Source organism: Egretta garzetta, unplaced genomic scaffold (assembly GCF_000687185.1).
Source record: "Egretta garzetta isolate BGI_Z169 unplaced genomic scaffold, ASM68718v1 scaffold232, whole genome shotgun sequence".
Taxonomy (NCBI): Eukaryota; Metazoa; Chordata; class Aves; order Pelecaniformes; family Ardeidae; genus Egretta; species Egretta garzetta.
Window position 1 is genome coordinate 781,356 of NW_009258959.1, and position 13,337 is coordinate 794,692.

Here is a 13,337-nt window from a genome sequence, read left to right on the forward strand (position 1 = left end):
CTCTTTCACTTAGGCTTTTATTCAAAATCAAATTCATTTTTGCCTCTGGATTTCACAAAGGTTTTAATCTCCAAGACTGATGAGACAATTTATTTAGCTGTTATATGAATCCTTCCTCTGCGGTTTCTCCTCTCCACATTAGACCTACCAAAAAATCAAGGTAATTTGGGTCCGAGATGGCTGGGAGCTTGCCATAGCCATGCACGTTCTGTACATTAAATCAGGGATCCTCAGAGAATCCATCACTTAAAGCTACACAAAAGGTGAACCAATGAGGCTTCTAGGAACGTTAATATCTCCTGGGCCTTTGCAAGAGCTACAATTCACGGAGGTTACAATCCAGCCATGACTATCCAGTATCACTGAAGATCTATCTCCTACCAGTGTCTTCTGGATTTGGTTTAGCCTCTTGCCTACACTGTTCATTGAAAAATAAAGAGCTTTTAGTCGTTATCTGTTGGACCCCTGGCAAATCTAGTGGTGGGAACTGGGCAAGCAACTTGAGCCGAGCGTGCGTCCCTGCAGTGCTGGGACTGGGCTGTCTCCCGGCAAGGACCTCTAGCCGACGCGGTAATGTTCAGGACATATTTTAAGTGGAAAAGAGAAAAAATATTAACCTGATATGCCTGAAGAAAATACTGTGAATTAACTGGAGTACAGAATTGCAACGACAGGATGAAGCAGATGACACAGTAGATACGGTATATCTATTTCTTGCTTCCCTCTGCCAACCTTATTTGTGATGGATGCGGCCTTGAGCCTCGTGCAAAATTTGCAATAAGCTTAATTCCCCCGGCAGTCCCGTTGCATGCTTGAGTGCCTCAAAACAGCGGGAGCATTTGGTCTTAGAAAGCCTTGGAAGGCTCGATGGGCTATTCACCCCCCCAGACCCCAAGGTACCCACCTTAGGGGTCCCATTGATGTCTCTAAATAGTTGATGGGCGCTTGTAGAGGATGGTTCAGAGCACTTACGCGGGGAAAGACGATGCCTACGCTCTCCCTCTGCAGAGCATCGTTTCCTCCAGGGAGGACCCAGAAGCAGGAACGGGGGATCGGAGCCTCCATCCTATCCCACAACATCCCCACAGAGACCCCTAATTTCCGAGGCGGATTTTTGAAATAGCTGTTCTACTCCATAAGGGCACCGAAGTAATGGATGCGAAGCATTATTCTCCCCTGCATTATTAATAAACGCGGTTAAAGCAGAAGGCAGCCAGCCTCCATGCGAAAAGCGTGCGCCCTACTTTCGGGAAAATAAAAAGGCAGGCTTTAATGAAGGAAGTTAAAACAAAACAACCATCTCAGGAAGACAGAATGCCTGGGAGGGAACACGCACCAGGCTTAATGAAGACATACATTATTATTTTTATTTTTTTTTTAAATTGGTGTGCATCGAGTCTCGGCATTAGGGTGATTTTAGGCGCTCATTTTTACCGACTTGAAAGGCATTTTTTTTAATAACACTGCCCTAAATAACCAGGCTTATTGCAAGCATCAGAGTTGGCGAGGCCGGTGTTTTGCAGTGATCTTGTAGGCTGTGTTGTGTCTCTCCCTCTAATAAATATGGAAAAACACAACAGGGAAATCACACGAGGCAGAAACACGAGTTGTTTCCATGAATCGGGATGGAAAGAAATTCATTCCCTTGCTTGACGCAGGGCTCCTTTGGCCGAGCTTTGCGAGCAATGCAGTGGCTGGCTGACAGCTACGCCTTGGAAAGGGTTGGTTTGAAACAAACTGGTGAAGAATTTATCACCCTTTTGGTGCTCGAACGTTAGCAAATATTCACCAGCCACCTGACACTGGGAGAGGGAGGAATCAAGACTGGTTCCAGTTACCATTTTCCCTTCCTCGCTGCTGCTGGACCTGCATGGATCAAGGGGACTCCAGACTTCTCCAAGCTCTTCTCCATGTCTCCATACGCTTCTCTGATGGAGGCAACTACAAAGTTTGGGGCACTAAATTATTTAATTTTCCATGTGGATCGCAGGGTCTTGGGAACCATGAGGTCAACAGAAGAGCATGAGCAGCGCTGACTTCCAGCATGCAACGTGTTTAGAGGACATCAAGGACAAAAGGGGATGGCACATAAGTAGCGGATATTTGAAAACTAGATTTGAAAATTAAGCTCCGCTGGTGCACTTCTCTTCACTTGGGATGAACCACACCAAGGGCAGGAGCAGAGGGCAGTCTTCATCTTCACTCGGTGGTTGATCTCTCGCTAAGATTTTGCATGGAAGCCAAGCAAAACCCATGAGGTTTGGGGCAAGAGACACCTAACCAGGGAGAGCTCGTCTGAGGAACGCCCTTGGGGTGGAGCAGAGAGGGGGATCAAGCTTGGACAGAACAGTTTCTTCCAAGACTGACAGCTCGCTTTCAGTTACATCCCACAAATTCAGAAGCCACAAGCAAAGGATTCTCTTCCCACCCTTTTCAGCCTCTATTCCAAGCAGCGTGAAGGGACACCTTTGCCTGGTTAACCTACCTATGGAGAATCAGATATCCAAGGAGGTGAAACTTTGGTTTGTGACTGCTTTTTTTAGTGATCCTGAAGGATTTTTGCCAGCGGGTAGCACTCCCCTCCCAGCCTGGGAGGTTTGGAACAGAAGCTCCTTGCTGGTGGATGGGATGCTTTGGAGAGCAGCAATTCCGCTGGGGACATAGAGCATCTCCTTCTGCAGTGAGGCAGCAAAAGAAGGCTCAACATCCACAATCCCTTAAAAATCCATTTAGAATTAGTCTGCTGCATCAGAATCAAAGATTTTAAAAATAAAGCCGATCCCCTCTGATTCCCAGCGCGTTTGATGGATGGCATGAACCCCAGCAGCATGTTCTTCTCCGCGGCGGGGTTATTTCCAGCCTCCTGTGTGACAGCAGCTGATTCAATTTGAGTAAACGCTCTCCGTACCGATACGGACGACTGGTTTTAACTCAGCCACTGAACCACGGTATTACTTTAACTCAATTCCATTTAACACAGTTGAGGACGCTGCCCGCTCTGTCGCAGGTACCCACTGCCGGAATATTTTATGGAGCTTATTTCGCATTGGTTGTCTCTCAAAAATTCTTCATTTTTCCCCCTGTAAGTCTGTTTTCCGTAGAGAAGCGGCCACTGACAGTGGGTGCAATGCTGGGAGGTCCTGAGTGCTGGCGCCCATGCCTGCTCGCCGGAGTTATTAACGTGGCATCTTGCCTGCGGGATCTTAAAAAACGTAATTCCATAAAAACTGGCAGGGAGCTGCAAGTAGCTGGAAAAAACCTCTACATTTAGGGAAGGTCTGAGCCAGGATTGCCTCTGTAGCCTTTGCTCTGCCTCTAAAGATGCTGTTGATAGACGCCGTCCTCACTCGCAGGCTTTTTTTCTCCACCACCTGGCACTCGTGCATCCCCAGCTCCTGAGCCGCTGGGCTGAGCATCGCAGAGTCCAGGAAAGCATCTTTCCTCCCGGCTGCACACGAACAAGCTAAGGGCTCTGAACCATACCTCCCACGAGATAAATCTCCCAATAACGGGGGAAAAAAAACCTGCCACGATATTAAATTTCATCGATTTCAAGAGCTGCAGGGTTGTTTACGGGGAGGGTGGAGGTTGCTGCGCAAGAGGAGTTGGGTTGAGGAGCACCAATGTTAATCTTCACCATTTCCTCGCTAATTTAGTGCTTCGCTATGTCGTGTTCCGCCCTGGGAGATTTTTGTTCTCAATGCAAAAATGACCCGTCAGCTTTCTGGACAGTAGGAAATTATTAAAAAGCATTTTTAAGAATGATAAAGAGAGAAATGAAATCTCAATGTCAAGACGGCTCTTGCCTGAGCCTTAAGCTGCGTAACAAAACGGTCTGGCGAGGGGGGACAAAAATGATCAGAGCATTTTTTTATTTTTATTAGAGCCAGCAAGTCAGTAAAGATTAGGATTGCACTTCGGAAGGGAGCATCAGGGTTGTGAACAAAAGGCTGGCTGGCACAAAGAAGATTGACCAGGGCTTTTGTTTCCCCTTTCACATCACGCAAATCTAAAGCAACAATTATTTGCCTTGCTTTAAAAAAAAAAAAAAAAAATTAAAAAAATCAGTGACTCAAGCCTTAATTAATCTGCAGAACTGCTGCAAAGTAGGGTAGCGATAAAATATAGCACAAATCAAAGCACGGGGGAGGTTAAGCGTCTTTAATGAAAGAGAGGACACCCACAGCCCCAGCCGCCAGGACAAAGGTAAGGAAAAATCAAAGTCTTTGTGGTTTTGTGCTTCTAAAAGCCGCTAACAAGGTTTGGGGCAGATTATTTCATACCGAACCATCACCAGGGAACTTCTGAAGGCTGATCTGGCCGTTTTCAGGGAGGAGAACCCAGGACGGTCGGACAACCCGGCCCTCACTGAGTGTGCGGGCTCCTTTCTGCTGGCTGGAGGACCCATGGGGCTCAAGAAGGGGCACCCAAGGGCTCGCTGCCTGCTTGCGCGAACCCCAGTTTCCAGGGTTATCCCTGTTTCCTTGTTCTAGTCTTCTTGACTGTTTCTTCACCATCTGGGTTGGGGCATCCACTTTGTTCTTGTCTTTGCTGTGGGTGCAAGCAACTTCTTTGCTCGAGAGAAGGAGGCCCGCTCCAGGATCTACGCTTTTACACACCAGGCAGGTCCCATTTCTCAATCTATTCCTACTCTGCTAGCCAATGCCAAGAAAGCAACCCCATAAAACATCATCCCAGAGGTCTCCTTCTCTGACTATGCGTCAGAGCTACTTGTGAGAGCATCTACAAGCCTACCTTGGGTTTCTGTTCCTCAGAAGCATGAAGGACATCCCAGGCAGGATTCAGTTCAAGCTCTCCTGGTCCTGGCACCCATGGGGAGTCTGTCCCCAAAGATGGGCTAAATCTCTCTCTGGGGAGGTCTCTCTTTACCCCCACCAAATACAAAGGGACCTGGGCTGGAAGGGTTAGAGACCTGAGGTCTATACAGCGAAAGAGAACCCAATCTTCTCTAAGTGTGGCAATTGCTGCAGCTTTAAAATTGCTGCAAGTTTAAAATACTTGACGATTTCCTAGTCTTGTTTTCTTTCTTTTTCATTTGGAAAATTAAACTGAGCTGAAATAAAACCTTTCCAGGGGAACGTGTGGATTTCATCAAGATTTTGCAAAAAGAAAAGGATTTTGTTTGGGTAAGAACGTGGCATTTCTGGGGGCTGTTTTGGTTTGTTTTCTAATAGGAACTCCAGCCTCCCAAGGATGGTGTCTGAGATGTACAAGAAGCGAGACAGACCCCCCCCAAATTCCTCATCCTGCAACAATTTGGTGCTCCCTCTCACCTTGGGTGTCCCCTTGGCCATCTCCCCGCTCAGAAGTGGACCTCCTGCGCAAGGCACAGGCGGTGGCTGGGGACAAGAGACATTTCATAACGGCCAGGCCAATACGCAGGAACGCCGCTGTATTTATATCCCCGGCTGAGCAGGGAGGAGGTCACCAGCCTCTGGCAGGACGAGCCACTAATAAATCTATGGGGGTTTTTTTAATGCTGTGGAGCTCTTTTCATTTTTCTTTCCGTGTTATATCCTTCAGGGAAATTTGAGGGTGGCCAGCACACATCTAGGGCAGCAAAGCTTGTTTCGTATTACACGTTCCCATTTTTAGTGGGAAGAAATGCCGCTAAAGACCCTACCAGAAGCACATAAAACCAACCAAAACACAACAGATCCCTTGCAGAGTCATCCGCAATGAACGGCTTCGTTTAATAACCTTGCAAAATACCAATGAATTTAAACTGCCATGTGGAGAAGACAGCACCAAAAGGTTTTGGCAACGAAACCCTCATTAAAAAGAACCCCCTCTTCCGGCTGCATCAGCCTTGGAAAGCTCCTGAGCCTGGGGATCCACTGATTTTATGACAACCAGGAGACCGAAAACTTGGCAATTCAAAGGGGAAAGGGTTTAGCAAGACTGCCACAAAGTCCGGCTTTGTGTTCGTTACGCAAGCATCTATTTCACTCCGATGATGAACGAATGCTTAGCTTAAAAGACAGCTTTATTCAGAAGATTTAAAAACCCGCAGCTCTTTGGAGGCACAGCATTCAGAATAAACATCTCGGCCAACTGAAAAGCCATGAAGTCAAAATGAAGGGCGAGATACTATTTTTCATCTTCAATGTGTGCTCGGAAATGGGTGAGCAAGAGATTTGTTCAGGCCTTTTTCATAAAAACCGTGAAAAAACGCACGGTCCTGATTTCAGAAATGCTTTCCCCATCAGGTTCAGACACTGCCAGTTCTTGCGCTTGACCTACGTGACCACAACCCTTAAAGAAAACGCTCTGATAACACAGTGCAGCCTAAAAAAATCCACAGCTAATAAATCATGTTCTGATCATAGAATGGTTTGGCTTGGAAGGGACCTTCAGTGATCATCCAGTCCAATCCCCTGCCACGGGCAGGGCCATCTTCCACTACGTGAGGTTGCTCAGAGTCCAACCTGACCTTGAACACTTCCAACGATGGGGCCTTCACATCTTCTCTGAGCAACAAGATCTCAAGATTGCTATTAAATAAGAGATTTCCTTTTCTTAGACTACCTTTCACTTCACTCACTCCGGATAAGAGTTACATTTTGAAACTGCTACTTAGCCCTTGGGTTTCTACCACCCTTTGTCATGCCAAGAGGCTCCCATCCCCCAGGTAATTTGGCTGAAAGCAGAGAACTTAACCACGCTTTAAAAACTCCAGGGCGCTTGGTCCTTCCAAAGGACTGGTTTCAGTAAAGTACTTAAATGTAGGCTTGACTTCAGTTAAATTATTTCCTGAGCGGGGGCCTAAGAAAAGTTTTCAACTCCAAAAAGAAAAAAAGACTTCTATAAAGGTTTCTGAGTTTGGGCTCGAAAGGATAAAAAAGCAAGTGATCGATTTAGCAGAGCAACTCAAATATTCCTCATCAAGCACAGAAGCTCGTTAGCCTGTGCTGTGGTGAAGACAACGCCTTGTGGAGTAGGAATTACTCCATGGCTCCTGTTTGGGAGTAACTTCTCTGACTTAAAAAACAGTGGAAGGTCCACTTCTTCTGGAATAAGAAATGTCCTTGCTGGAAGTTATTTTCCGTGATGAATTTACATTCTGTCTAAATTTACATGAATCTTCTACCACTGGCAGCCCTTGGTTTTAAGTAATTCCCCCATCTTCCCACCTCACGTAGATGAGGTGTCCAATGACAAGTGGTGGACAGGGCAAGGCTGGGTTTGTATTCATGCCACCCACATGCTCTGATGGCTTCCTCCTCTCCAACCCTCTCTGGCCAGGCAGGAAAGTCCTGGATGTGTGTGTGTCCTCCTCCATGCAGACCTTTCTCTGCATCCACACAGCAACATAACCAAAAGTTCCAGGCTGGGTACGTGTTTGGCCAAGAGACAACAGTGGGAATCAGAGAGGAGGGAGGTGTGGAGAGATGGGAGACAGCAGGGAAGGGAAGGAGCTTGGCAGTCGAGTCATGGGGTTTTGTCAAAAATAATCATGGCTAATGGAGGAATTCAAACGAGAAATGGCTTTGTGGGTGATAAAGGGAAGCCTCCTTCCAGTGAGAGGAGCAGAAGGAATGAGGGACACACTTGCTTGGAAAGGTAAGTGATGTAGAGGACATCGTTGGCTGAGCTGAAAGAGCAGTAAGGCTCTGGACACCAAGAAGGAATGGAGTGGTAGTTGTTAATAAAGACAAGTAGCCTGGGCTGGATGTGAGCGAGAGGGAGGTGAAGAGGGGAATGACACAAAGCTGTGGACTGGGAACATTACTTTTGTGCCAGCTCTCCAGAAGGATGGAGGAGAATTTGCCAAGGTTGGAGATGGCAGAGAGAGCAGGGTGCCAGGGCAGGGGCTGAGCTATGGAGGATGGTTCAGAGGAACTGCAAAGGAGGATGCAAAAGAGCATATGGCTGGTGTGAAAAATGAAGAGCTCCCTGAAAAATAAAGCACCTTGTATCTCCAAGTAAGGTTTCCCAGAGGTAGATGGGGAATAGTGGAGAAGGGAATACAGGACAGACCCTGGATGAGCTTTCACAGAAAGCTGGAAAAGGCAGATGGCAAATATGTCCTCCCAGAGATAGATGGGGAATAGTGGAGAAGGGAAAAGAAGTGGAAAGCTGGAAAAGGCAGATGGCAAATATGTCCCAATGGACATGCTGCAGCAGAGGTAGAAAACAACTGGTCAAACTGGGAAAGCCAAAGGAAAACAAGATTTTATGGAGAAGAGTGCAGCTGGTGCTGTCAAAGATAACCAGCACACCAAGGCTAAGGCAGAAGAGTTCCTGAGTTTGGCCAGGAAAAGCTTGCCGCATCTTGGCATTACTGATGGATGAAAAGCTGGCCATGAGCCGGCCATGGGTGCTGGCAGCCCAGAAGCCAACCCTACCTTGGGCTGCATCCCCAGCAGCGTGGCCAGCGGGGCGAGGGAGGGGATTCTGCCCCTCTGCTCTGCTCTGGGGAGACCTCCCCTGGAGCCCTGCGTCCAGCTCTGGAGCCCTCAGCACAAGGAGGACATGGACCTGTTGGAGCGGGGCCAGAGGAGGGCTACTAAAATGCTGCGAGGGCTGGAGCCCCTCTGCTCTGAGGCCAGGCTGGGAGAGTTGGGGGTGTTCAGCCTGGAGAAGAGAAGGCTGCGGGCAGAGCTGAGTGCGGCCGGTCAGGGCTTCAAGGGGGCCCAGAGGAAAGGGGGGGACAAGCTTTTTAGTAGGGCCAGCTGGGACAGGACAAGGGGGGATGGCTTTAAACTGAAGCAGGGTAGGTTTAGACTGGATCTAAGGAAGAAATTCTTTACGCTGAGGGTGGTGAAACCCTGTCAGGGGTTGCCCAGAGAGGGGGTGGAGGCCCCATCCCTGGGAACATTCCAGGCCAGGTTGGACGGGGCTGTGAGCAACCTGATGTGGTTCAAGGTGTCCCTGCTCCTGCAGGGGGTTGGGCTGGATGGCCTCTAGGGGTCCCTTCCAATCCAAAACATTCTGTGATTCTATGATTCTATCTTTGGAAGAGCCATTTTAGGGAGGTGTGAAGGGCAGAAGAAGGACAGAAGAAGACACTAGGACAGATCCAGAGTCTATCAGTGCCACAGGAAAGCAAGGGACAGTAAAGACACAGCATGGGAGATCCAGACACCAAACAGTACACGGTTGCTGACATTTCGGCATCTCTGACATGGAAGGAGAAGGACAAGCAGGGGGAAGGCAATCTCAGGGAGATAGCATCTGGTATTCAGAAAATATTAAAAGCCATCAACGTGCAGGTATCACAGCGGTGAGGACCGTAAAATTCCCGGGATTAGCGTTAGGATATAATTCATGGCTCTAAAGTACTTTGCAACGTAGACAAACATTCCCAATGGAGGGCATGAAGTTAGGAAGGGAAGAGCTTAACACAGGCCCCTTCACTGGAATATTTGCTGACAAGCCCATGGCAACTGCTGGGGTTTGTAGACCGAGCAGCAAAAGGCAAACCCTCCTGCGTGCTTCAACACGCCCGATCTCATCTCCATGCACAGATTTTTATCTGTGATTTTTATCAGGGCTCTGAGCAACCTGATCTAGTTAGCGGTGTCCCTGCTCCTGCAGGGGGGTTGGACTAGATGACCTCTAGGGGTCCCTTCCAACCCAAAACACTTATGATTCTATGATTTTACCTGGGGCGTAGCCGGGGCTGCTGGTTGGATACATGTTTGGGTTGTAGGCTGGGGCAGCGGTGGGATAGCCCGTTGGGTAACCTGCAATGAGAAAAAAAAAAGAGAAATTACACTTTTGTCAACAGGGAGAGAGGACAGCATCCCTGGAAAGCAATGAGCAACCTGTGGGAGCAAAGACGCCATCGGCACAGCTGGGAGGTAAAGCACAGATGCATTCTCAGTTGGCCAGGGTATAGGAAGGACTATGACTGTGCTCTACAGCCTTACACGTGACATCATCAATATTTCATCTTTATTCCTCTTGAAAACGAGGATGATAACCAGAATGCAGAACGCAGGAATGTTCAATGTGCTCTGAAGAGAACGACCGAGAAAATACCCACACCGACTGCGGAATTCGGCTACGAAAAACCACCAGCACAGCGATATTTGAAAGGTTTTCCTTGGCTGCTTGCAGCCATCACAGCTTGATCATGGTAGCACTTCGCGTTCTAATAGCAGAGCTCAGCACCCAGCCCGAGTCCTCGGTGCTCAGCATTTCCATTAACCGGGGCTTCTTGCTAAAGGGAAGGTAGAGATGGGGCATGAAAACATGCCAGCCCTCATATTCACCCATGGCTGCACAACTGCCATCCCTGGGAGGGACCCGATTACCTGCCAGGCCACCTGGAAGGAACACGCACAGCAGCTCGTACCCTCTGAAGCTGCATGAAGTTTTAATGGGTGCTTTGGAAAAGATTGCAGAGCATCTTCAGTTTTCATCATCTTCACTCGGATCGGTCAGAGGGAGTTCAGGGGAAATCATCTAAGCAGTCATAGAATCATAGAATGTTTTGGGTTGGAAGGGACCCCTAGAGGTCATCTAGTCCAACCCCCAGTCAGCTGTGCGGAGGCTAGGAAATCACCTTGCATTGCAGACCCAAGTCCCTATGTGCATCGCGCAGATGCCTTGCACCAACCTCTTACGTCATTAGACGTTCCTGTCCACCATGAAGACCACAGAAGACAACCTCCGCACCTCACTCTGCTCCGTTTTGCTTTCGCTTACTGCCCCTACCTCCATTTCTTGGAAGGCTTCCCGACTGAGAACAGTAACACTCGAATAACTCCATCCCTTCTTACGTGCTCCTGCGTAAATCCCTCCAACAGGCTGAATGGGACGTTAATCTTCCTTTGCTGGCAGAGAGTTTGGCTTTGCTATGCTCCACCGGCACGGCTGCTGCCCCAGTTTATCTGTGCATCTCGTTGGCCATCGTCCCGGAGCAGAGCCAACCCAACGGCAGACAAAATGACCCTTGGAGAGTCTTTCCATGCCAAGCTCCACTGACGCTGTCTTCTGGTTGCCAGCAAAGGCTGGAAGGAGGTAATTAGCAGTCGATTCACACCCCAGCCTTTCTTCTTTCCACTTTATTAAATAAAAGCAAGGCTGGGTCTTTCCTCCCCCTTTCTGAGCCGCAAGACAAACACGGCGCAGTCTCTCCCTCCCGTGCCCCAAAGCTCACTGCTCTTCGACTACGTGCAGATTTCTACAACCTGGCACCCGGCACACGCAGCCTACTACTGTGGCAAAATTTTGAGGTTCATTTGAATAAATCTAATTCAACAATCATGACCACTGTACCGGAATAAACGCCTGTATGTTCTACCCTCTCATTTTCATCAGTGATATATTTGGCTTCTAAATCAGGTTAATTAAAAATTGCTGTAGTTAATGTTGGATAAGCAGCAGTTTAACAGATTTTTTTTTTTTTTTTTTTAGGCTACATAAAACTATGTTGTCATCGTACTCAGGAATATATACAGCCTTGCAGCAATCAAGAAGCTCCTTGGAAAGTTATTTGCAGATCCAGTGATTGCAAGCAGAACATTAATGATGAAGATCTTAAATCAGAAATATCCCTGCCTACTCTCCGCTTCATTAGAAGATAACCATTTCTTTTCCAGTACATTCATCACTCCAGGGTCCTCCCGTTGCCTGCTCGAGCATAATGATCCCGCTTTGCCTCCGGACCAAGAGGTCTTAAACCAACTCCAGCTCAATTTGGGGGTTGGACTAGATGACCTCTAGGGGTCCCTTCCAACCCAAAACATTCTATGATTCTATGACTCAATTCTTGACCACACCGAGTGCATTTTCCCTATAATTCTCTCAACCGCAATTCTACGTGGGGTTTTGCCTCCTCAGCACACAGTTTAGTAGCTGATGGCTGTGTGTGCCATGGTCTTGGGAAGTCCCTTGCTCGGCAGCTAGGGATGGGATCTAAGTGACAGCCTCTTGGGGCACCAAGAGGTTCTTCTGGTCTTTGCTGCTGGTTAATCCCTCCAAATAAGTCCTGAATTGCAGGCAGACCTGATTGCAGCCTTTCAGTGCTTAAAGGGAGCCTATAGGAAAGATGGGGACAAGCTTTTTAGTAGGGCCAGCTGTGACAGGACAAAGGGCGATGGTTTTAAACTAAATGAGGGTAGGTTTAGACTGGATCTAAGGAAGAAATCCTTTATGCTGAGGGTGGTGAAATCCTGGCAGGGGTTGCCCAGAGAGGGGGTGGAGGCCTCATCCCTGGGAACATTCCAGGCCAGGTTGGACGGGGCTGTGAGCAACCTGATGTGGTTAAAGGTGTCCCTGCTCCTGCAGGGGAGTTGGGCTGGGTGGCCTCTGGGGGTCCCTTCCCACCCAAAACATTCTATGATTCTATGAATCCCACAAACTGCTGCGCTAGTCCTTAATAATAATCCTTAACTAATAGTCCTTGAGTCAACAACCATGACAAACATAGTCCCGTGTGCCTACGTGCAGCAAATGTTTCATCTGTGCCCTATGAGATCTCACCAGCACTCACGTGCTATCAAATTCAGCAAAAAACCCTTCTCTTTTCCTTGGGCCAAAATTTCCAATGTTAGGTTTGTACATAAAAACCAAGCCTGAAATAAATCAGACCACTTGCAGACCACAGGAAAGCCGTGGCTTTGGGTAGAGCTCTTCCATCCATCCAGTTATTGAAAGACTTCACAGTTATTTCAGGTAGATGGAGACAACCCTGTATTTAGGTCTTCTGACTCTTTTGGGGGGGTTTAACTTCTGCTTGGCAGGACTGCACCTTGCTTACTGCGGTATCTTTTGTTGTTCTGAAAGAAAGTTATGGCCATTTTCAGAATAATTTCATTTCAGATAAATACTGTTTCTATCAAGGAAGCTTTAATAGCTTCGGATGCGAAAAGATGCAGCCAGCCCTGCTCTACTCTATCTTCCATTCTGATCTCATAAACTTTGATAAGTGCTGACCTCCAGCAAGAAAACTGATCCTTTCTATTTTAAGGGGAAAAGGAGATGGGAAAGGTGCAGGAAAATTAATGTGGTTTGCTTCTTTTCTGGACATACTGAAAGATAAGAAAGTAGCAGAATCTGGGGCAATTTGTGCCAGGGGAAACGTGCTTGAAAATTCCCAGCACTCAAAAGCCACTGGGTTTAAAAATACATGAGACATTTTTATACTTTATTGGTTTTTGAGCTGTCAGGATTTATGTCTGTTGGCTCTTCTTCATCCCCCAAATGACCACAAACAAGCTGCCTCAGGAAAGCAAAAGCTGCAGTCCCTGTGATCCCAGAATCCCAGAGTGGCAAGGGTTGGCAGGACCCTCGGGAGCTCACCCAGTGCCACCCCCCTGCCCAAGCAGGCTCACCCAGAGCAGGGGGCACAGGACAGCAGCCAG

The 13,337-nt window shown here is 47.9% G+C and overlaps 1 protein-coding gene across 1 annotated transcript in view; it reads right to left on the minus strand.

Annotated features, from left to right (window-relative positions):
- The window catches only part of FAM168A (family with sequence similarity 168 member A), a 224,119-nt gene that overhangs the window by 15,851 nt on the left and 194,931 nt on the right, over positions 1-13,337 (minus strand). The window contains exon 4 of the mRNA XM_035890182.1: positions 9,630-9,710. Within this exon, the coding sequence (XP_035746075.1) occupies positions 9,630-9,710 (81 nt within the window). The remainder of the gene's footprint in view (positions 1-9,629; positions 9,711-13,337) is intronic.